The sequence below is a fragment of the Pezoporus wallicus genome, unplaced genomic scaffold, assembly GCF_028554395.1.
Source record: "Pezoporus wallicus isolate ANWC-B61680 ecotype Strahan unplaced genomic scaffold, APGP_CSIRO_Pwel_v1 contig_2012, whole genome shotgun sequence".
Taxonomy (NCBI): domain Eukaryota; kingdom Metazoa; phylum Chordata; class Aves; order Psittaciformes; family Psittacidae; genus Pezoporus; species Pezoporus wallicus.
Genome location: NW_026639840.1, coordinates 3,331,531 through 3,357,336, shown reverse-complemented (window position 1 = coordinate 3,357,336; position 25,806 = coordinate 3,331,531). Strand labels below are relative to the sequence as shown.

The following is a 25,806-nucleotide window of genomic DNA, read 5'->3' as shown; positions in this document are numbered from 1 at the left end:
AAAGCAAAAAAACTTCCACCTTGGTAGATGAGCCGTTGATCCTTTACACTTAAAAGTCTGATTGTTGTTAATATCCTGGTGAAGACTCTGGGTCCAAACTTGCAAAAATAAGATAAAATGAAGAAAAAAAAAAAAACCCAAACAACACAAAAACCCAAACCAAAAGCCCACAAACAGAACAACAAGATATTTCATAATTCATGCTAAGCTAACAATAGGAGTGAAGACTGGTGGGCTGCTGTGAGATCCGTAAGACACTGAGACACTTTGAAATATAACTGTTCTCCTTTCCTACTTCAAGTGTCACCACAGTTCAGCCACTGACAGGTAGATGTCAGGATAGGATCAGTAGGAAGTAGACAGAAAGCTCCTCTAAAAAAACCCGCTTCTTGTTAAAGGCTCCTGAGGACAATGTCACTTTAGTGTGTAAACATTATTTAAACTCTTTTAGGTATCATCTACTGTACCATCACAGAGGAACACATTCCAGAGTGCTATTAAAGTAAAATAAAGGAGAAAGGGCCCTCTCATTTCCCGTTTTGAAAAAGCACATTACCATTTAACTCTATTTTGAAACTGGACAGGAATGAAGGCAGACACACCTGCTCAGCAGTGAGCACATGGTAATTTAAGAAATGCTTTGTCTTCCTATATGCTTGGGTCATTTTAAAACATGAATCTACAGACAGTGAGATCCTGCTGACCAGAGGCCAAATCACTACCCTCAACTGACATCTTGCTAATTACAGAAAAATTCTACAAGGTAACTCAGGAAATACGGAGAATCATAAACCCCTGAGCCCATGAAAGCCAACCTGTGATCGCAGATTCTTCACTGAATTGATTGCGAAGTCTGAGTCAGTCCGAGTCCTAACCACAGGCTGACACAGGCTGAGGCCTACCCTGTTACACTCTCACTTGACATCAGTTTCCTCCTCTCAATTTCTTCTGCCACAGAAGCACTGCTCTGTACCTCACCATGGCCAGATGCAGAGCTTGTGGATGCCAGGGTACACAGCCCCAGCACTGACTGCACCCCAATGGCCACAGCATCATCCAGCTAAAGTCTACCTTGAAACAGCTGAAGCTGTACTTTATCAAGCACTGCAAGCAGAAGACTAAGCAGAAGAAGGCGGAATTTGAACTTGCAAATCTGCAGAAGTCAGCCAGGCAAATCATTACTTATTGCTCAAGTTTTTAATGAAAAATGTGTGGGGAAACAAAGTACAAATTCATTTTAGTTAAAAAAGGAGGCTCTGTAAAACATACTGGTAGAACTGTGCTCAAAAGGGGTTTCTCTGGACTCTTCTCCCCCCAGTCCTTGGCTTTCATACACCACTCCTCAGCAACTGCCTTGGTCAACATGAACAGTGTGGTTCATGTTTTATATCCAATTTCTCTACAGGCATTTTTGCATTAGCTGTATTTATAATTTAAAGTTTTTCTTTCAGTTGTGACAGCTAAAGACTTACTTTTATTTCAAACTGAAAGTCAAACAGAACAGATCTATATCCTTCAAAGATCTCGTTTCAGTTATCTACAACAGAAGTCAGACATTGGGCACTTGATACTTAGAAGGCTTTCTTCCCATGAACCAGTATGCAAGGGACCTCCTGGCCTTTAAAATAAACACTGAGATTTCTCAGAAACAAGATGACAGATGCATTACAGGACTATGACCCAGAAAACACAAAGAACTAACTTCATGACATTTGGTAAGTTTAATATATTCAAGTCAGCAGACCCTGCTGAAATTTACCTCAGAGTGCCTCAAAGGAACTAGCCTGGACAAACCTCGTAACTTCTAATGATTACCTTGAAGAATTCATTCAAGACAGAGACCTTGGAGGCACATCGAATCTCTGGTCTTAAGATGGTAAAAAGGTGAATCTCAGAAATCACAAGTACCCAAACAGACAACAAAACAAATTACTAAACAAATATTAGGTGCATAACATAGAATATAATTATGAATCCATCAGCACAGTGCAGTTTTCTTTTTCAACATTAACTGGCCTTATTAAGTGTAAGGAAGATAGTGGATGTAACATATCTTAAATCTAATATGCCTTTTGACATTACCCTACATGACACTGTTATAACAGAGGAACATAGCCCAGATGACAGTAGTATACATTTTACTCAGATTATGAATTCCTCTGTCAAATCACAACTTTTCCTGGATACAGGTCATTTGTATGCGTTCAGTCCTGACTTGGACAATGCAACAGAGTAAAATGCAAAACTTCTCAATGATAACAGGCAGAGAAGTCTGCAAACACTTCAGAGTTTAAAATAATCTTTATAAACTGGAAAAATATTCAAAAAACAAGGCCAAAGACACATATCAAATACTATAGATAGGAAAGAAGAAAAAAACTCATATGCCAAATAGAAAATTAGGAATAAACAGCAGAATTCATCTGCTCAGTGTACAACTAAGGATAAATACATTCTAGGTTGGGGCAAAAAAGAGTAGACTCCATGCTTCTTCAGGCCCATCCCAATTCAAATCTCAGTGATTTTAGACACTTACTGCTGACTGGAGCCACCCAGCTCAGTCTGAACTCTGTCTGAGGAGCTATCCTAAGTTTGATACACACCGTGATTTCAGTCTTACTCTGGTGACAGCCCTGATCAGACGGGATTGAGTCAACAGTTTCAATTATCCATTCAATGTTATAGCTAAGTGATACGATACCACTTGCAAGCATACTCAGGCTTTCCACAACTGCTAATTCAAGTTGAGCACATCAGTCAAAATTCCTAAAACATGCAGGTGGCACCCTGTGTCAAACCATTACTTCGTTCTGCAATACCGCAAGCATGCATTTTAGTTGACCTACGCATACAGGCCACAAAATTCCCTTGTCAAGTAGTGTATTTAGAAAGATAACAGGCAAGAGTTGACAGTGATACCACAGTCATAAATTGTTGAGACAATTGAGATCATCCTTCTTTATCATGGTTGAGAGAGGTGCTTGGCCAGCCCAAGATTCAACACTTACTATTTCTCTATGCTAATTTACAGTAACAGTTGAGACAAACCTTATATAAGCTAGCCTATTTCCTACACATGCTTGTAACACCTAGCTTTTATTTTAAATTAGAAAGGGTGCTGACAGCTATTTCAAGCTGTGTCTTTAAAGGAACATATACCAGATTTATAAACAAACATTATTGTAGCATTAACCACTAATAAGAAACTCTGACCATCCCAAGCCTTTGAAATCCTTATTCTGTGTAATATTGCGTTCATAACACAGACACTGCATTCACTGCCTGTGACACAGCTCTGCAGAGTTCCAGATGTCTGAACACTCAGGGTCATTGACAGTGAGGAAAAAATGTTGACAGTGAGGTTTTAATAACATGAAAAGCAGAGAAATTCAGCTACCAACTTCTTGTCTCTTTGCTGAACTTAACTGCAATACTTTTTTCTTTTATTTCTCCTTTCACAAGGCTAAGGAGCTACACCATTGCAAGCTCCACTCCATGCCTTTCTTGTCATCGCACCACGAAGTATTGGAACAATGTACCTCTTAACCTAACAGGCCTGTTAATCAAGAGAGCTATATGACTGCTTATTACAAAACTCCCTTCCCATTATGTTGCACTTTCAATGAATCTCTTAACTAGCAGCAGTCAAGAGCACCCCCCCCTGCTGGCATCAGAATGAATTTTACCAATTCAATTTGCTGGCTGCTCAAAACTAAAAATGCCAGCTGATTGCTAGTTCAGACAGCTCCGTGTTCAGCCACTTGTGCATACTTGAAATTATCTGAATGCAGTTTGAAGACTACAGCAGAAATTTTGTAATTAGAATTCTGCAATGTAGATGGTAATTTTTCCCCCTCAGTAACACACAAAGATCAGATAAACAGGAAGCAAACTGAGGAATTTTGCAACATTAACAGTGATCTGCCTCAAACAGGAGAAAAAAAGAGGGTGGGGGGAGAGGGAGGAAGAAATCTTTGTGATCTGAAGTCCTGGTCTAATGAGGCTCTTAACACTCCCGTTGGAGAAGGGCTGCCTCAACAATACAGGCAATCAAAATGGGTGAGTAAAGTTGTACATCATTAACTAGCTTCTTGCCTCTGATGCTTGAAAACAGGCATTAAGTAGATTCTGCAAAGGTAAGGGACTCTACAGAGTGCCCTGTGCTCAAACTAGGGCTTTCTAAACTATGTTTCTGACCAGATAAGGTCCTGATTGGTGCATAAGGATCATATTTTCAAGTGAAAATAAACCAGTATCCTTGCCAGCTACTACTTTTCTTGGCACTTCCTGCAACAGTGAAGTAAACCATGCAGAACAAGGACACCTTCTTTACATCCTTCTCCTCTCTTCTGCATGCCTCTAACAACCATAAACATGAGACGGTCACCCTGTAAACCCTCTCCATCAGAAATTTTCTCTCAGAGGGGAAGATGCAAGGGAATTTGCTTTAATTAAGCCAGCTGATCGCTGGGTCATTGCAATACTGTTGCCACCTGAGTCCTAGATGACTTTGAGCAATTATATGGATGAAACATACACCTATCATAAAAAGAAAGTGACAAAGGAATTCCAAAAACTTTTTAATTTGGACAGCAAAACATCTCAAACATTTTAAAGCTGCAAAATAACTCATGTAAAATAATCCACCTTGACTAACAAAATTAAGTTCAAAAAAGGGCTTTAGGACACCATGAGGTCAGATGACAGCCAGTAATAGTGAGTTATTTGGTATGAGCCACTCTGAAGCAGAGTGTTCTGTGCCCGCTGGCTGTACTCTGATGGTACAGCACATACACAGCCCTTGAGTGCTGTGATGCACTGCAAACACATAAAATTGTGTGTGCTTAACAAATGCATGGAAAAGATGATGGAAGCAGAATTTCTTCCATGTCAACCTTTTGCTCTGGAAGTCTTGGATACGAAGACTAAATGCAACATTTCTAGGCCTCTAGCAGGCAGCGGCATCCTGCCATTTTCTGGGTACAGATATGATGAACAAACTCTTCCATCTGTAATTATTCGCATTCAGATCCTAACCTTATTTGAAATCTGTGTTTTTGAATGTCACATCTTGATTTTTGGTTACACACTTTTCGGCATTAAACAGAACGAGCCCAGTCAGGTGTGAAGTCAATGTAACAGCAGCTACCTTGTGAACACATTTGCATTAGCTCAACTTTGTTCGTTTTGCTGTCTGAGGCATCACCCCGTTGTGAAAACGTGGCGTTATTCAAAGATACCATTCCTGTGTTTTTAGATACTTATATATATGTATTTTTAATCAATTACATTTTTCATTACACATCAGATGAGATGTGTATGAAATATAATACATTTCTGTACCATGAAAGTAGGAGCAGCTTTCTCCCCACACCCCTTAAAATGACCTAAAAAACCAGTCTCGATTCCAGGATTTTCCAAAGAGAAATGCAATTCAAAAGATTATTGTACCATGCATCAGTATGACTAAACCATGAACCTATAGCAGACACTTCCCTCAGTTTACCACAGATGCTTGTTATTTCAGCAACTCTCACTCAGCAGTAGAGAGATCTACTAAAAGCTACATGCAGCATAAAAAATTTACATTAAATCCATAATCTTCAGATAGAGTACAATTAGGACTGCAGTTGTTGTGGTGTTGTTAATTTAAAGAGAAACATTTCTTAAACAAACATGGGTGCGTTTTACCACATCTGATGACTGAAGTACACCCAGTATTTGGAGAGGAAATATAGAACATTAAAATAGGGGGGACAAAGGCATTTTTCACGACTATTTCAGCATACCTTTTTGTGGACAAACTGGGGTAGGAAGTGCCATCCTTTGGATAGACAGACCCAGGTCATAACCACAGTGATCAGGCACCCCATTTTTCACTAGAGAAGCTGTGTTACATTCAGTGCTTTGGTCAAGGGCCAGCTCAGGTCAGTACACCCTGCTTACCTAAATTCCTCCTATTTTCCAAACAAGTTGCGGTGCTGGATTTTGATTTCTTAGACTAAGCCTCTAGGTACAGTTACAGAGTAACGGCACACATCTCTGCTTCTCTCACCCTTCCATTTCTTTATCGGACACACTGAAGAGCGATGAACTTTGCGCCCTGTAACACTGAAGTGCAGCAAGAGAACAAACCAGTGCCTTTACTGTCCTTTGCTGAAGACAAGTCTGTAAATCTGTCCATTTTGCTCTCAGCTGTTCTCTCATTTCCATTTTTGCTACAGTGCCAACTCAAACGATAGCCAACACCCTCAGTAAGATCATGTACATGTTAAACTGCCTGGCAAGAGTAGTCCCATGGGAATAGATTAGAGTGGACCTGAGAAAAGGCAAAATAGAGTGAGACCACCTTGTCCAACCAAACTAGGGTTATTTTTTTCAACTGTACTTTCTTTCTAAAGGCAGTAAGGTAATGCCATACACATTATGTTTTCAGAGAACAATATTCTTATATTTATTAAGAATATTAACTTTACCATAATAGATTCTCATCCCAAAGTGCTTTATAAACTGTGAATGCTAGAATCAGAAACTGTTTCAACCATAATAAAAACACAGCTACATCTGGTTTGTGGAAAGTGGAGGTTATTTTAATCAGCTCCCCCATAACACTATGTAAGAAATAATATTACATACCAAAGAACACCATATCTGTTGCAATTTCAATAATTTACAGAATCAATGATTTAAATTATAATTCAGTTTCTGGCCTACAGACAATTGCATTTGATTTGAAACTAGCTACTGCTGAAAAAACACCTAGCTTTCCTCAGCAAGTTAGAAGAGAGTTTATGGTCTCTGCGAAAGATGGTAATTTGTTTGCATGAGTTCCATTAAAGCTGTTTAAGGCAACCTTTCTGTAGCCTGCAGCTTGCAAGGAAGAAAACAGATTTAAATCCTACCCCTCCCTCATTGACTTTATTTATCTGTTGAAATGTGTTTTCTTTTATAAACTTAAATCACCCCCTCGATTTGGTGATTTTCTGTAATGGGTAAGCACAAAAATGTAAGCTCTAGAATTAATATCTCTCAGAACTGTTTGAATGTAATGGTGATGCATACATTTTTGCCAGAAAGGGCACAGCTTCTGGGGCTTAGTTCATGAAAAAATGTTTTCTTTCAATAGCACAAGCCACAGGTTTACCTGTGCACCCTAAATCTTTTCTCATCAACTGTCTGCACTGCACAGAAATTATTCCTGTTTCATTCATAGGCCTTGGCAGCATTAAGTCTAAGTACTTCTGTACACTACAGAGGAGGAGCCTTATAAGCAAGCAAGCATTTTTAGTATTTGTAAAATTTCAGGATTAAATGCACTTGCCTTTAGGAAGCCACACAGCTGAAATGCTGTAATGGTGGTAGAAACTACTTGTTTTAAAAAGCAAATCCAAAAATATGGAAATTTTAAGGGAATTTGGTTTTGAAGGTCATTTTAAAGGCTGTCAAAATAAAACAATAATCCTATTTTAGTGGTTGAACAGACTTTCATACTGATTTTTCTTTTAGCATAATCCTCACACAGAGGAACATTTGATAAACTTTGTCAGTATTAAGAAAAATTGGCTCCTGATACTACAGAACATGCAGCTAAGCAAGCTAGTATTAAATTTACTCATGATATTCCAATATTTCAGCTGCCTTTCATTTATTTACAACTTTCTGAGTAATTTCCCTGGAAACAGACTGAAGTTCTACTATGTTTGTTAAAGGCAGCACTATCTGCAGTCCTAAACTGCAGAAAGTGCTCTCCCATAATAAGCTCAGGAAAGGGAGATTTCATGCCACCCTTTTCAGATTTTAGGAAGAAGTATGAAGCAAAGCAATACACGCTGCTCAAAGACACATTTTCCTGTAAGAGGACAATAAGCCTCAATATCCACATTTGCTAGATTTTGAAGAAGAAAATGTTTAGAAAGAAGTTCTATATGAGCAGGCTCAGATAGAAAAACTTTTGTAAGGAGACCTTGCCTGCTGTACTGCTACGTATAAGATACAAGAAGTATCAACCTCTTGGGGTAACATCATGTAGGTAAGCCTGTTTAATAAGAAGCCGGACGAGGGGTGTACACAGTGAGAAATTAAAGAATACCTCCTTAGAAGGATTTTAAAATTAGGAACAAGACACACATGTTCATTGCAGTTTACATATATTCTGCAAACCCCGTGTATTTGTCTAACACAAAACAAGACAACTGGTTAAATTCTTGTGTTTTATCTTCTAAGAACTGTAATGAGATTACTATGTGTTATAAAGATGCCACTGCCAGTCAGTCCTACACTGCAGGTAGTGCTCTCTCATAATGAGCTCAGGAAAGGGGGATTTCATGCCACCCTTTTCAGATTTCAGGAGGAAGTTTGAAACAAAGCAATACATGCTGTCCAAATCTTAACAGTACTTAGATACTAAGGATTTTTTTTCTCTCTTTCTTGTCAACAGGTAGTATTTTCATTTCAAGAAGCTTTGATAACCAGGTATGGTGTGGTTTATGTTACTATTTTTCATAGAACATTTCCTTCTTGCTTTCCTTATGCTCTGTAAAGACAGTGAATCACTAGCAGCCGGACCTCGTTTTCACCCTGCACTTGGGCAGGGCTGCAGATCTGTTTATGTAGAAAGAAAAGATTTAAACAGCAAAGAAGTTGCAGGTCAGATCTGCAATGTTCCAGCAGAGATCTGCAGAGAAATACTGTGCACAGGCTGCCTCAATATACTTGAGCCAAGCGTCTTCTTTCCCAAGTGCTAACCTGAAAAGGGTGGCAAATTTTTTTGAAAAGTATAACTAAAATGTATTTATGGTCACATAGATCCTATAAACTTTTTCTCATGATTGAGGTTATACAGAACTGTCACTTCAAATAGAATTGTTAAATATCTGCCCTTTGGACTCCACTAACATTTCTAACTTTAATTTTCTTTTCTGATTGGAAGGACAATAGGCACCTCCTTAGATCATTGGATTCATTCTAACGTTTTGACACAGAAATCTGAGGGGTGCTATACACTTGAGAACATTAAGATGGAGCCATTCCTTAACATTTGGATTTCTGGCAAATAAATCTTAGTGTCTGTTTTATATACATCATATATACATAGTGCATGAAAATAATCCATGTGCTTTTCCCCACCCAACAAATACAACAATGAACTCTTCATTAATGATTATGGAATTTGTCTCCTTCGTGACTATTATTTACATCAACTTGTTCTGCAAGCTGCAGTGAACCTTTTGAACACTCAGTCAGAGCTTATTTCTTCTAAAAGCTTGACTCCATGTAATTATTTTGGACTGGATCCTGGTACCGGGTGAATGAGAAATAAAACTTCCAAAACAAGAATTGCTGTTGTGTGCTCACTAAAATATATTTTCAATGCATTATAATAAAGTCACTTTAGGAACAACAGTGGTCTTAATAAAGAATGAATGGAAAGAAAAACACTGAAGTCAATAAAACTGTTGGAATTAGTATGTCAGGATTAGATCTGCAGTCAATATATGCAACAAAGTCAGCCAAACAGGCATGTCAGAAATACTGTTCAGCTGAAAGCATAGCATACTTAGAGTAGAAGGCAAACAGTCCTTCAGTCCTACCAAAAATGAGCAAAGGAGAATAAATGCCTGAAAAGCCTCTTAACTCCATAAGAATTTAAAACCATAAAAACAAGTATTGTATGTGCCTATCAGATAACCTAGCCTGTGTACTTGCATGTAATCTGACCATAAAAGTTCTCCCCTCCTGTGATTTAACTTCTTAACTTACTGCATTTCGCTTCCTGTGAAGTAACAATCAAGCAAACAGGTTTTAGGATCTGGCTTTGTGTGCTTAAGGTAAAATGAGAAAAACCCCACAACATGTAGATTCTAAATATCAGTTTTCCTTGGCCATGACAGACTACATAGGGCACAAACCAGGATAGGAATCATCACCACAGAGGTAGCAGACATACCGTCAAACAACCCATCAGGCTCTGCTCAAACGGTCTCTGGAAGGCTCTGGGGTCTCCACACCAGTCCAGCAGCTCTGTTGCTGCATTATGGAAGTTTGCAGGATTCTGTAAGTGCTGAAAAGGGAAGACAAAGCAACACAGTAAGTAACATACACATGGGCTGACACAGTCTTTTCTGTATCACATTAACACAAAGTTTGAAAACTAGGAATAGCATATAATATGGAAGCAAGACTTTAGATTGTACCATGAACCCAGAAAATCCTACTTCATTCTTATGAATACTTATGCAGATTTTAAAATTTTCTGGTAGGAACTCATTATTTAGAGACAAGCTGTAGGTGAAATACCAAAGCTCCCCTCAATTCCTTCCTCCTCCACCTGCGAATCATAATAGATTCTACACAGAAATGAAAACCATCTGAGCCCAAGTGGAGGGAAATTTCAGTCTCAAGTTCAGAGTCTTTGCCCTGGGCTTATGCCTCACTGTAGGGACATGCCAGCACAGCCCTGCCTTCCAACAATCAAGATTTTAATCTCTGCCTGCCTGCCAGGAGGCAAACACTCCAGCAACAGAGCAAAGCATACTCACTATACTGATCCTTTCTAGGAGTTTTAGTTTCTGTGTCATCATGAGCCATTTGGGCGATCAGCTTTGGGACGATAAAAAACAGGATTACTTCTTAATTGAAGCATGGTGGGATACTGCCATGACTGAAAATGTTTTCACATGCACAGAAAGCATGTCGGAATTTCAGAGTGGAAACCCATCTCTCCTGAAGAGGCTGACACAATTATGAGAGAAAAACCTGGTTTTGTTTTGAGACTTGAATGAGCAATGCAATTTTTTAATTATCACATTAATCTCTGCCCCTGTACTAAACAACCTGTAGTCCTGCTTTTAAGAAGAGGCATTTAGTAAACTTACCTGTTACTATTATTCACACTGTCAACTCCTCACTGTGCTACATTGCCAAAGTATACCAACATTTTGGCAGGAGCAGAGGGAGGGCACAAAAAAGAACGAATTCATTTTACATGAATAATAGTAAACTGAAAAATACTAAACTCTCCAGTTCTGGTGAGGCTAGACATTTCAATGAAAACTCCAGAAACAAGCAGCAGAAAGTGTATTCAGGAATTGCTGGTATCTTTTTAAATAGTATGGTTCTAATTCTTGGGATTGCTGAGAAAAACATGAAAATGAGATGAGCATTTTATCTGGAAGGCACAAAACCCACAGGCATAAGTTTTAAAATACATAATTATTTTTTAATCAGTTGCACATTTTGGGAAAAACATGACTGCTCATTTCGAAGCATCTGGATTAACAATAATGTTCACAATCTATTTTTCCCCCTTATCCCTGAGAAGCTGCATATATTAACTCTATGACAAATGAAGGAAAAGAAAAATTCCTCCCATGCCAGGTTTTGAGGAGCTCCCAGTCTGTGAGCCTTTGGATCACATTTCTGTAATTCTTATTCTATGAAGGCTCTTGGTCAGAGGCCTTGTTTTAACAAGAGATGACTGACACGTGGGGCACAGATTTTTAAAACAATGGCAGAATGTGAAAAGCAGACAGCATTGTGCAATGCAGTTTTCTTCCTCTGCTCTCCAAACACGCACTGTAGCTCATGCCACCATCCAGTCTGATAGCTTTACCTCAGCTGCATTTCAGAACACCATTTCTTCGCCAACTGATCATCTAGCTGCTGAAGGAGGCAAACTATTGCATACACAAATTAAAGAGAAGAATCAGAGTAAATAAGTGCAAGAAGCCACATTTAAAGGCTTCTTGTAAAAAAAAAAAACAAAACCCAAACCTTCCCATGAATGCTATTAACAGAGCCAGCGGTTTGGGTTATGAATCTTGTCAGCAAAAGGAAAAAGGATGCCTTTTAGAAGGCTTCATTTAATCCTCCAGAGAAGTGATTGCCTGACACCAAATCTCTCAGTGTATACTCTTTGCACATGCCACTTTCATCTGCAGGGGAAACAGAAGTTGGCTCAAATCCCTCTACAATAGCACATGTAAGCCCTGCTACTATCAAATATACAATCTCCAGAAGGCAAGAAAGGCGCATAAGCTGGTGAACAAATTGCACCATACTGAACACATACTGCACCAGGAGGACACTGGTCCCAGCTCTCTCAGTAGGGATAAAAATCCCCAAACCAAAACCCTCTTTCATACAGACACAATGTAAGGAAAAAATCACCAAAAGCTACACAATTCTGTACCTGAAATTCTTTAATAACTGTTCCCTTATTGTGAAATTACTTGAGATCCACTGATGAAAAGTCCCAAATAAGAGCTACATACTATTTATTTTCACCAGTGTTGTTGTTTGCCCGCTACACATGACATCTTCCACTAATGCTTACAATGAAATTTTTCCATTGAGAAACAGACATTATGCTTGAATCAAAACAATATTTACAGGCTTAGGCTAACAAATAAAAAGCAGAGCAAGACCTTAAGTATATGCCTGATTTTCAGTTTAGCACCACCTAATGCCAATTTCTATTTACCATGACATCACTGAAAAGCAGTATCCCTTTCCTAAAGGTCCAACATACACTAAAATTGCACTTCTCTATGGAGAAAAGGCTCCTTCTACTTGCCCGTGTCAAAGCAGGGGTGACCTCAATGACTTAACTGTTTGCTCTGTAACCCTTCATCAACTTTTCATTGCATCAGGACTGAGTACAGAGACACACGGTCAATAACCCACTTCTTAAATACAAAGGGGATGCTGAAATCCTGATTTCTTAAATGCAACTACGTAACTGAAACTGGTTTAGAAATTCACTGGGCAAGATAATCAATTCTATTAGTTCCATTATAGGCTAAAAAGCCTCTAACAAACCATGAGAAAAAGTTGTCAGAATACCAGTGGTTTCTGTCTCTGTGGAGTGGACTTTAGTAGTTTCTGGGACGAGAGAAAAGCTGCTCTGCAGGGACACTCTGTGCAAGGTCACATGCAGTTCTGTCCAGGACTTATTTATCACAGCTTCCAGACTTTCTTAGTATTTCTAAATAAAGGTTCTCCAATTTTTTTTTTTCAGATTATGGAGGGCAAAGTTACTTTTGTGAAAAACAAGGGGAAAATACAGCAAGAACCAAAGCATGAAGGCAGGTGCAATTCTTTCCCTTTGCTATGCAAGAAGACATTCCAAATGCCTACTGTGATATTTTTATTTATTGACAGCTTAGACACTGCACCTGGGGCAAAAAGCCCCGATGTCATTCACATCCTCACACACTGAGGTGTGCTTGGGCAGAATATTACATCTACTATATTAATTGAACAAGAAATTAAAGAGATTTTCTTAACTATCGATCCAAGAACAGAAGTACAAAACAAAGCTTATGCCAGATCTATCCGTTAGCTTTGTTGTGAAGCATTTCCCAACCATGGATTCATCTTCTCCAACTGAAATTATTGGCAGCATTTTGACAGAAGCAAGGTGTGTGCCTGTAAGAGTCTAATCTGAAACTGTGTTTCATGTAACAGGGGCAGGAAATCACCTCTTTAGTAGATGGTTTAGAGAAAAAAAGTGGCAATGAACCAGATGTGCCTTTGACACACTTTGGTGTACATTGAAACCTACTCGTGAAGGGCCACCTAACACCACCTTGCTTGCAAGCAGTGGTGTTTCCAACAAGTGGAGAGGATTTATATTAATAAAATCTGAAGCAGAGATGAACAAAGTCAACGAACTGACTGAATCGGCTATTTACCAGATTTATTGCAGTATCACCTGCTTTTTAGAAGGTTATTAGTGAAACATGACAATTTCTGTTATCTCAAAACCTAAGAAATTTTTCAGTGTAATCACATATAACTCCAAAGCCCTAATATTTCCTTAGCCTGAATGGAACAGAAATCACAGAAATACTTGATGCATGTGAACATAACATTATAGCAGGGATCACCAGGTGGTGCTTTGAAGAGACAGTCTCTCAGAGTCATCTGTTTTTGGTCTTGGAAGGAATCTTGTGTTCTTTGTAGCACTTCAATTAACAGTCTGGTGTAGGGGGATGGAGAAAAAAAAAGCAAAGAACTTTGTTCTTCACTTTACTACGTTCAACAAGAGTGAACTGTACCAGGAAAGCCCCTTTCTGAGGACTTTGGCTGACATTTGGGCTGGATTCCAGGAAGACATCTACCCGCTACTCATCATCACCTTCAGCTTAAACATTTTATTTACATAAAGAACAGACCATCTTTGTAAATTACTGTGTCCCTGTGTAGCCTGCTCTAGGTGGCTCTGCCTTGGCAGGGGGTTTGGACCAGATGATCTCCAGAGGTCCCTTCCAACCTAACAATTCTGTGACATATGGGCGGAGGATGCAGGTACACTAGGACCCAAGTTCATCAGCTTTCACACCAACTGGCTGTGGGCCTGTTCCATGGTTTGCTGCTGCATAGTCTCCCGGGGTGGGAAATAACATTCAAACGGGTAGTTACACATAACATCTGATATGGGGCTATTTCTGGTGCAAACATTTCAAAATACAGCCACTTCCTGAAACTGTTACTCCCTTCCCATTCGACAGTGATCAAAATGTCTTGCTGCGCAATAAAACTCTGCAATTGGCCCAAAAGAATAAGCTGCATATGAATACAGGCCCCTATAAGTAAATTAGGCATATGTAATAAAGATCTTATTTTTTAAAAGGATACTAAAGCATAATTGAGTAGTTTCAGTCTACACACCCACACTGAAGTGGGTGTAAACCATTTCCTGCAACCAAAGACTCAATCTGATTTTAGAGACACAAATCAATTATCCACGTTGAATATGGCAAGGACAACATCCTTATCTCCTCTAAATATAGAGGACTGCAACCCAGATGTACACTCGTGTATCTTAGATAGAACGGTCTAGAAAGTAATGGCAGAGTAGCAGTCAAAATTAAGAGCAATTACAAAGAGTTTATGTTATCTCATACATATATCAAGAAATGCTAACCTGACAACAATGGTGTGGAAAGTGAATCATTTAAACATGGAATCCATATGTTCCAGTTTGTTGCTATAGAAAACAAGTGTAGAATTTCAATTTACAAATGACATATCTCTGGTGGAGGATTTTTTCTCTTTTTTTCTGCGGAACACATCAGACTGAAGGCACAGACCTAATTTGGCACAACTTAACCTATTCAAAATGAGATGTCATGCAAATAAGTTTTTGAGCAGCAAACTGCTTAACTATGCTAAACAAGTTATTGCATTTATTTATGTGATGTCGCACCAAATTATGAAGGCTGACTCAAGTTGTCTGTTTATTTTGCTGAGTTATGTCTGCTCTGTGTCTCACTCCTTGATTTAATGGAGCTGCTGAAGATAATATAACTTATCACACAGACACTGTGCCATGTTGCTAGATTCTAGGTTAATTAACAGTAGCCTACAGTCACTGAATTTCTCACATGGTTAGTCACTTGGACCCTGTCTACTGTCTAGCTTCACTAATCAACGAGTCTGGGAATTTTACATTAGTGACACAACACACTAGCAACACAGGGAGCTTTTGACCGCACAGAAAAGGAAAACACAGCTAGATTGCAGGTAGCCTTTTCTTCACTCTGAAATTAACCCGTTCTTACACCACATGGCTAGGCTGCACGCTTAGCAAAACTTCTGGTACATCAATTGGTGAAATCAAAGGCAGGAGGCGGCTGCCCTCCTGCAGCACAGAAAACTACGGCTGCTGTTCCACAGGCACTGCACCAGCAGCTGCCAGCCCTGAAATGCTCCTGCCTCCCACAGCTCTGCCTTCTCCTGCCTGCTCTCCTGCACAGCACAAGAGGATGCAAAGCTGCATGGTGACTAGCCTCACCCTGTACTAATAATTTCAGCCGCATTTGGTCTCCAAAATGGCATGCAGTGCAGATTCTTGAACATTAGCACTAGGAGTGGGGGTAGCAGCAACGCGTGCCAGAAGCAGGCCACTCATGGGAATGGTCAAGACTTACAGCATGCCATCATTTCATGCCACTATTAGACTGAAGTTGACCTAAAACTAAGGGTTCATTTTCTTGACAAGCTCACTCTTACGGCAGGCTGCCCTAAAAGCTTATTCCTCAAAGTACATACTCGCACCAGTTCCACTGCATCAGACTATGCTTGCTGTTCTGACCGTGAACTAGCCTCCCAAATTCTGATTTTCAGCCAGTGCTTACAGTGAGATTCCCTATGTGATCACATAATCATTAGAGTCAAAGAAGGTGGCAGCAAACAAAAGGGAGGGCTGGTAAGGTACCAGGACTCTGCTCTCAGCAGCCCACGCTTTGGATTAAACGCATCATGAAACTTCTCCCGAAGGTGGAGCTATACCATCAGCGTAAGAGGAAGACAAAGTTAAATTCACAGTATAAATACGCCTGCTCACAGTGCTCCCCCTCCTTTTTAAAATATAATGGTACTTTCAATTATTTCAACCTAGAGGAATTTTTCTGTTACTACTATTACTTGATATTCTCCATAAAACACAGTGCATTCTAAGAGAGGTACCAAAAGAGCAATGATTTTTAGCATTCTGATATTGTACATATTTACTCTGGGCTTAATTCTCAGACTTTAGCCAAGCTATTCCTCATTTAGACAACAGGGTCATCTATGATTTCCACAAAACCTGTCAACAGGTCCAGAATTTCAAGTGATACAAAGCCCAGTACCAAAGCCATCTTTTGCTAACGATGAGCCAGATATTCAGCATGCCATAAATTTTGCATAGGGCTCATGACATTTGAAATGCACATATAAAACTCTGAAGTTCACATGATCTGCTTGCTATTTCAGCTGCTGGCATGCAGGTTTTCAAGCCTTTCTCCACAATAATGGAAGTTAAAATTCTCATATGGCTGTAAAAATCTAGTAATCTAAAAGCAAAACAAAACATACAGTAGTTACTGAACTTTTTATATAAAAATAAGGATGCTCAATATCGTTGATGCTGAAACTGTAGCTCCTTTGGAAATTGATACTGATTGAGGAAGGAGCTGACTCACTCTTTTCTTTGCCTACGTGGCTTTTCTAACTGGTGCATACCCGCTCTGACCCTTGAGAGACAGGATTTGGTGTCCAGGTGCTTTGGCGTCCAGATTCTGCCAAGCAAGTCAGACTTTTTTTATCTACCTTAATATTCATCCAGACATGCCTGCAATCACATGTAATGAAAATGACCTGTTGTACTGAAGGGGAGTAAAAAAGGGGGTAGGAAAGAAATGGAAAGAGACAGAAAACAGAAAGAGATTACATGCCCTTCAACTGAAACAACCCAGGAGCAGAATTACTGTGGTCCTGCATGTTGGGCAAAGGGCGTTCAGCTCCCGAATGAAAACTAATCGCCTATCTAAAGAATGTAAACAGGATTCCTGGTTAGACACCCTTGATGCAGCGTAACCAAGGGGGAGACAAGGCTGGTCTCTGTGTATTACTCAGTGCACAAGTATTCTCCCACTAGACCTAAATTTGATAGCTCACTCAGCACCACAAGCAATCAGTAGAGGAACAGCAAATCAGCAAGGGTCATTTGCTGTAATACATTAATAGAGCCTTTATTACTTTAAAACCTGAGTGTGAGTGAGCCCAGCCATAAGCCCTTCTCCCCCTCCTATGCACAGGCCTCTCCTTCAGGTCACCATCTACCAGGAATTCCTTCTCTCCCTGGCATGCCCTCCATTGACTGCAACAGAGCTCAGGGGTGTTACAGAAACACTGGACATTAAACCAATGTAGCTTTAAATGCAGAAAATGCTGCAACCTGAAATAGGTGGCTTCACTATAACTATTATTTTTACAGTCAAGTGTGATTCTACAAAGGCCTTACTCACAAGCAGCTATATTCAGTATATTAAAAACTCATCTGCAATGAAGATTCAAAACAAATGGTCTTTTTCAAGAGGATAGAGGGGAGTATTGAGCTATTTTCTGTCTTAGGGGAGTGTGATTTTTGTTTATCTGGGTATGGTTATATATAGTTCAATTCTCCACAGTCCTCTTCAATATCAAAGATTGTTTTATTTATCAAAAAATTAAAAGGCTCAAGCTGTGCATTTTGTATTCAGATAATCCCCCCTCCCAATTTAGTGTTAGTGAGATTGAGAGATCCCTAATAGAATTATCTTGCACTTACATGGCTCATTCCATCAGAGGCTTTGTAAATATTTTATTAAGCTCACATTTTGAGAAGCACTAGATACACTGAAAGAGATTAAACCCAAGTTAGCCATGCCTACTTACAAAAAACAGAAAGAAAGGGAGTCACCTTTGCCCCATTTGTCCACTGCAGCTTCATTTTCAAAGGAAAACAGTAAATACTGAGCAAAGAACACCACCTCTTTATTAGATGTTTTAGCTACATGAAAAATACTGGGGAATATGAGCAGAGGAGTCAACAATAAAAACAGAAGATCACATGCTAAACAAATAAGAGCAAATGAAAAACACATATATCACCGAACTGCAAAAAATCAAGTTGTCCAGGCGTGAGCTGTAAGGAAACAAAACCTGTACTAATGCAGATTTCCACTGATGCTTCTCATACACTTTTAGTATAAAGTGTGTATAAATCAGTATTGGTTTCAGTAAAGGTTAATGTCTGATAACTGAATAGCCTTGTTTTGCTGCCTGGCTTTCTCATACCATGAGCTCTGTGAGGAAGATTGCACACCTATATGCATGTGCTGGAGGAAAGGAAAGGTAATGTAACCTTGTCTTGTCTCTTAGTTTTACAAAAATGTTAGACTTAACATCCTGATCATCAAGCACTATACACAGAAGCTAGAAGAGAGAAGAGCTGAAATAAGAATCACTCGTAACTCTGCTGATCAGAGCTGTATCGCCATCTTCCTGCTAAGTACCTTTCATATCTACATAGCTGCACTATATTTATGATAGACTTTGATAGAACTTTGTGCTATAGAAGGGAAATGAAGCAAATTAATGTCCTTTTGCCATAAACCCACCTACTGTTGTTCTACCACATTTTCCCTTGCCTAAGAGGAAACTGTGGCTTAAGGGTCTAAAGGCTGTGATCCAGATCTGACTGAAGATGGAAATGGGGCACACTAGTAGCGATATGATTTTTTGTTAAACTATTGGTAGATGAAACAACAGTGCCCAGTCGAATATTTGTACCCTTCTCACTACCAACACCTGGTCTGCTATTATGCCAGCTGAGAGCACTGAGAACAGTATGGTTTACAAAAGACTCAAAATAATCAGAGGGCTCTGAATAATCCTTAATCACTCACAAACAGTGAATTTATGGGGAAAAAAAGTCAAAAAACAAAGGTAATAAATCTGTTTGGTCATTCTCTAAAGCCATGCTCAGTGATGTAAGGCTCCAATCTATCTTTAAATTTGTGATTAAAACTCAACTAAATTATGAAGTAAGTTTGCCTAACTAGTTCACTCACTCTTCCTGGCAATTGAACCGAGCCATTTTCTATTAGTGTCCCCGGATCATAACATGCGGGATGGATGTCTCTGTGTGTGACTACAGAAATGATGCTGAAGCTTCTTTAGTTTTAGTATTCCAATAGACAATGTAACAATACAGGAGCTTTCTTCTCTAATGTCCTCATGACTTTCAGCCAGTAACTGCAGTCCTAAATACCTAGACATATCAACAAGATACTTTTCTAAAAGCAATGGCCATGCTCTTTTCCCTAGAATACTACTGCACTGTTAGAATAACGATCTAAATATTTGCTCTACTTTTTAATGGTCTAAATGTCTTTCAGTAGAAGGTTAAATGAAGAATACAGGCAAAGTGGGGTGTCTACATAAATAATTCTGTGTTATGAACCATATAATAATTTGAGGCGCATATCACAGCATTTTGAAACGCTTGGGTTAGTGTTTAAGTCATGAAGATCTTACCATATCAAAGTGTTTTAAAGATTAAAGAAATATTACAAAATCCCTTTACTGGAAGACTATTGTCAATAGTGCATCCTTTAAAAAGAAATAATGCTACCCAAAAAGTATAGGGTGAGTTCATGGCAAGGAGAAAAAAAAGTACCAACTTAAATTCCTCTGACTTAAGAACCAATTTTAAAAAACACACTTAGAACAAATACACTTCTTAGTTTTCTAAATTTCAGGAGAATAAATGCATTGATTCTGAAAAATAACCAATATTCTTCAATATACTCAGTTGAACAGCAGCACATTCATTGGACATTTTATTTTCCAATTAATTTTTTTGACCCATCTGAGTAATTTACTTACCCACTGATCCTGCTATTTATAGCACTTTTTATCAACTGAATTATCTTTATTATTTTAATCTCTTAATCTATGCAGAGATAAAATCTCACGGTGACTATTTAAAATGGCCACTACATGAACTGATACCACTGTGGAAGATGTAAAATTCACACGGCCTATTCTCACAGGTTCTACCAGCTAGCAAGATATTACTGAGATATTTCAAATTCAAAAGGAAAAATACATCCCCATGCATCTTTTTCATTTGCATGTACTTACAAAACTGCCTGCAGCACATGCTTTGTGACCTGCCTATGCACAATGTTAACAGTTCTTCTTGTGTAGTGCATAGAAGCAATAAGGAGCAAACACCACCAGTAAGGGACTTCTCCTTCAGTAGAGATATGCATGGTAGAGGTCTGTGCAGCTGAAGGCTCTTGTTCTTAACAGCACCACCACCACTTCAAACAACTGTTTTTTTTTTTTCTTAAATGAAAAGTTCTGCTTTGCGAACAGGTACAGTATTTCTTATATGCATATGTTGCCTAAGTCATACCTGCTGTGGATTTGCTGTTTCACTAATGCACACAATGGAAGGAACTCAAGTAGCAAGCACATGCACATAAAGGAAGAGCCTGAAAGGGCATGACAAAACCTAGAGCCATGTTGCCAGCTAAGTCACATGTTCACTGCAGAGACTGACCCAGCTGCTGATGAAAAGGACTTCCTGTGCTCCTCAGACACTGAGGACACCCTGGATCCAACTTACAGATTTCTAGAATTTTCAAGTGTTCATCCTTATTTACCAATAGGCAATTAAAAGCAACAGTTAGTGCACAGAAAAGACTAAAATTATTCTAAACACTAAATATGGGTCCTAGCAATGGTAAGTGGGAGTTTAAAACATCTTTTCCTTTTCAAAAACAGTTAACAATACCCATACCCTAGCCCTTGTGGGCAGGTGCTGCACTGAAACAAGCAGCAGAACTGGGAAGAAGTGTACCCACACCAGTATTACCAGCCCACCTCAAAAGATGATGGGTTATAATATGCCCACTGAAAACTTGTCAGATAAACAAACCATCAAGAAGGTGCTTTCTTCCCCCTCCCTTCCAGAAGTGCTTCTAGCACTTTGCCTCTTTGCTCTTTCCCCTGTGGCTTCCCTGACAGAGCCAGAGCAGTCCCCACTGGATCCCCGCAGGATCTAACAGGGCAGGAATGTTGATTGACAAGTCTCTAAAGGGACTAGAGGAGCCAGGAAAGCTGGTCTGCTGTCAGTTTTTCCTAAACATACTTAACTCTAGCAGAGGAATATTCCACCAGACTGAGCATGAAAGCAGACAATTTGCAGCACTGGGTCTCAGAAAGAAAAAAAACCCACACCATAGCTACTGAGACGGCATTGATGGACCATGCAACCAGTAAGCTGTAACACTTGAGGCCCACTGAATATCTTTTTATGGAAAAGAAAGGTCCTTTTCACCATTTGTCTTACTGCTATATGTTACTTCATATTTAGCTGCTAAACCCCCCTGAAACATTTATAGGGCTACAATCAAAACATATGTATTCTAAGCAAATGTGCTTTCATAAGAATACTTTTCATTTTCAAAGTTCTTCAAGAATGAAATTTTCCTGAACCTTTATTAAAACCTTATCAGCTGTAATTTCATACCAGCCCATATTAACCAGTACAAAATATATTAAAAATGACATGGTTAGGACTGCTGAACATTTACATGAGTCTACAACAATAACACTGAAGAGCAGGAGAATTAGTTCAAGCATTTCAGGGCTTAAATGCTAACAGTTATGTAAATATACACAGAATTCCATTTTCTTCTGAATTGCAGCAACCAAATATTCAGTTGCTGAATGATGAAGGAAATGGGCCTACTTGTTTCCAATTTCAGCAAGAAAATAGCAACAAAAACACACAGCAATTACAACTCTTAGCATATCTCTGAATGGCTGGGTATGCGTTATAAAGCATCACAATTGCAGAAATTCAGGAAGCTTTCTTTAAGGAAAGAGGGAGAAATGCTAATCTGTTTCTAGAAGTCAGCTATGTGATGATGTGTGGTCCCAGTTAAGTGGGATTCCCCAAGTGACCCAGCACCATTTGAGGATACCACTCAACATGTTCTAATGTAATGTGACCCAAGCAGCAGAAACAACCTTCTCTGTTCCCACCATGACCAAATACTTTTGACATCAGAGAGCCTTTCCATACTTTCTTTTAACCTGTTACTAACATTCCAGCACAGCTTTAGTATGTACCTTGACAACTGTCCTCAGCAGAGTGGGAAGATACCACACACCTATTCTGAAAGGGATGGTTTCCTTGTAATTTAAATATAGAAAGATTTTCTCCATCTTCCTCTTTTCAAGAATTTCAGAAGAGATGTATAGAAAACTTACAGACTAACAGCAGACAGACAACGGAAGACAGAAGTCCCTAGATTTAAAATACCTCTGCATTTTTAAAGTGAGAGTAAAGTGGAGATGCCATGCAACCCACTGATTTTGCTGGTATTCTGGTATTTGCTCATATCATTTAAGAAAGATAATGGACAGTGTCTGATTAAAGCCATACCTCTGGCTATTATGAAGAACAGTTCAAGAAAACCAGTCAACTCTGCCCTATGCACTGAAAGTCAAGCTGGCTCCCTCAGAACCCTGTACATGGGCACCAGGGAAGCCCTCAAATTCAGCCCTGTGCATGCCCAACCCCGTTCCTGCTGCTCTGGAGCTCCATGGTGGACAGTTCATTAGAGCCAGCCAAGCCAGGAGCACTTGGCAGATAAACAGATTATTACTGCAGCATCAAATAGGGCAGTTCTCAAGGGCTATCAGGCCTTTGCTGAGCACAGAAATAATTTTGTGGTTTTGTTTGTACAGGTAAAGAAATAAAAAAATCTGCACCCTCAAGATCCAGCCACCTTCAGTGTACACTGAAGAGTCTTGTGTGTCATGACAAACTAATTGCATGTGTTAAGGGAAGCCTGTTACTTTGGCTTTTTCCACTGTACATCAAAAAAAACTGTTTGATTTTAAAGCATGTACACTTAAAAATACGGAGGGAATCAGCTACAAAGAGACCACACAAGCTGTTCCAGCCTTCCACAGAAGTCTGAGGGTTTTTTCAAGAGTAAATACACAGCCACCTCTTCAGTTTGCCCTTTCATCTATTCTGAAACACTTCTTAACTCACATACACACACACTTCATTTCCTAACTAGCTGATCATATACAAGTTTTGGATTTGTAGCTTTAAAGTGCTAAAAAAGATGAAGGTAAAACACAACCTTGATCCTGGAACTGAAGTCAGCAAGGATATTGTGGGTGTCTCACAAGTCACAGAGCTGGGAAGAAAGAAGCCTGTCCTGACCCTGTGTTGAAACCCGATCTAGTTAAAGAGGCACATGGATTACCATTTATAGCGTTTCTCAGGGGCTGGGTGAGGGGCAAGGCGGGCAGCAGACAGCTCTCAGTCTGGCTGTGTAAGCCACTAGCTGCCAGCAAGGTTATAAAACATGCAGATGCTGGGCACCAAGGATGGATGGTCCCTGTTATAGTGCACCATCCAATGCCACTGCTCTGTTAACTGCCCCAAAAGCACTTCAGGTGAACAGCAGTAGTTTGCTCACAGGCTGGGAAGAAAGGATGAAAGACTGGAGGCCAGAGAAGAAAAGGCAGGCAGATTTTTATCTCTCCCTTCAGTTAATCCCCCAAGTCAGTGAAGATCCATTGAATACGGCTATGTGATGTACTGTTTGCTCCCCAAACCAACATGCACGTAACAGCGTGTGGTCCAGTCCTCTATGGGTGAACTGGAAATCACCCTTTGTGATACAACATTAATTTTGCCAGCTTATCACCTGTCACAAAGAACAAGGTAAATATCTTGAAGCTGGAAATTTATAACCCTATGGCAGATGTGCGCGTCTCCTCCAAAAAAGCTAGTCACAATCAGTTTCTGTCTCTTTCTCCACTACAGCAAAGGTAATAGTACAAGATTTGGAACTATAAAAAAGCAAAGAGCAATCTCTATGTAAAGTTCTTAAAAAAACCCCTCACAACAAACCAACCAACCAAATCCAAAACCACCCAACCAAAAACCAACCAAACAAAACCACCAACCCTCACCCATTCCTTTGCCACAAAAATACAAGTATGGCCACTTTCACAAAAAAGCTTTCTGCTATATATGTTTGGTGTTCAGGCTTGTCTTGATTAACCACAGTTTTTCATGAGTTGAAAACAGAAGCAACCCTAATCTCTTACCTGGGCCCATAGAGAACATAGGCACCATGCATTCATAAGCATGCCCAAGTATGATACCTCATCATCAGGCATTCTTTGCTGTCTGACAGAACAGAGTAGCTATAAAACATGCCCCTTCCCTGAGCTTTCTTCCAGTCAGGGTCAATCAAAAGAGAGAATGCTGGACAAAAGCTGGGAAGTCTGACCTTCCTCCCTTCCCTTTGGCCTTCATCGCTGAAAAATCATCCCAGCTGCATATGTAAACCGGCACTATGTATAAATGAACTTAATGCTTTAACTGACAGAGTACAGGAAAAAATATCTCTTTAATACTGTAAGAAGTGTAATTTGATATTCTATCCAATTAAAATAATACAAATTTCTATGTACAGAAACGGACAGCACTGGAAAAAGGAACTGAGCAGCACCCTACTTGATCTAAAGGTCTATTCTTACAGCTGGAAAGTTAAACCGTTCTGCAAGTCACTTCACTCCTCATCCAATGGGCCAGAATGACCAAAAAGGACACCAATTTATCCCAGTCAAAGGCATTATTTTTTTCTGAACCAAACAGTTGTTCATGAGAAACTGGGGTGAAATCCCCAAAATTGTATCTCCCTCGGGCCTCTAAAGGGCCATGAGATGCATTAACATTCATCACAGCATGATGAGAGAGAAGACCCACCACAGACCAAGGCTGGATTATGATCAGCAATTCTGCAGGGGCAGATACCTATTTCTGCTCCTTGAGCTATGAATTAGCTTTGCATTATTCTGAAATGCTTATTTATAAAGGAAGCAAAATACCTCTGTGCAGCTTGCATTTATGCATCTGTTTGCTGCATGTATGCACTGGTATAGAGGTAAAAATGGGAAACATCAACATGAGAAACCATTCTCTTGTTCACCTCTTCTACACAAACGAACGTTGCTATGAATTTTCCGCAAGGATTCTTGCATGCAGAGAAAGCATGTGAGGGGAGGATACACACCGCCTGCAGCACCAGAGAGCAAAGCTTGCTGAGAAGGGTAAAGCAGGCATCTGCACATTCCATCCTTGCCTTTGTAGTTTCACTTGCTTATAAAAGCATTTGCAAGCGCAATTACAATGGTGAAATCTGTAAATGAGACTTAGATCCCATTGCCTTTCAGTGAATTATAAGGGCCCTTCATCTTCACAAGCAGATGCTTCTGAAAATTTTACTTGTGAAAGGAAGTTTTTACATTTCTGCGCAAACTGATTAACCTACACACTTGGGGGTATCCCAGTTGTCCAAGTTCAAGCCTCCAGGTAGTGCAGGGTCAGGTACTGGGTTAGAATCAAAACTGGCCCATCAAAATTCTGGATTACTGTGCTCAGAG

General features: G+C 39.5%; 1 protein-coding gene across 6 annotated transcripts in view; it reads right to left on the bottom strand.

The window, feature by feature from the left end:
• Nucleotides 1-25,806, bottom strand: part of ZMIZ1 (zinc finger MIZ-type containing 1) — a 339,908-nt gene that overhangs the window by 122,491 nt on the left and 191,611 nt on the right. For all 6 annotated transcript variants that reach the window (XM_057416419.1, XM_057416415.1, XM_057416417.1 and 3 more), the window contains one exon: nucleotides 9,947-10,060. In XM_057416419.1, the coding sequence (XP_057272402.1) occupies nucleotides 9,947-10,060 (114 nt within the window). The remainder of the gene's footprint in view (nucleotides 1-9,946; nucleotides 10,061-25,806) is intronic.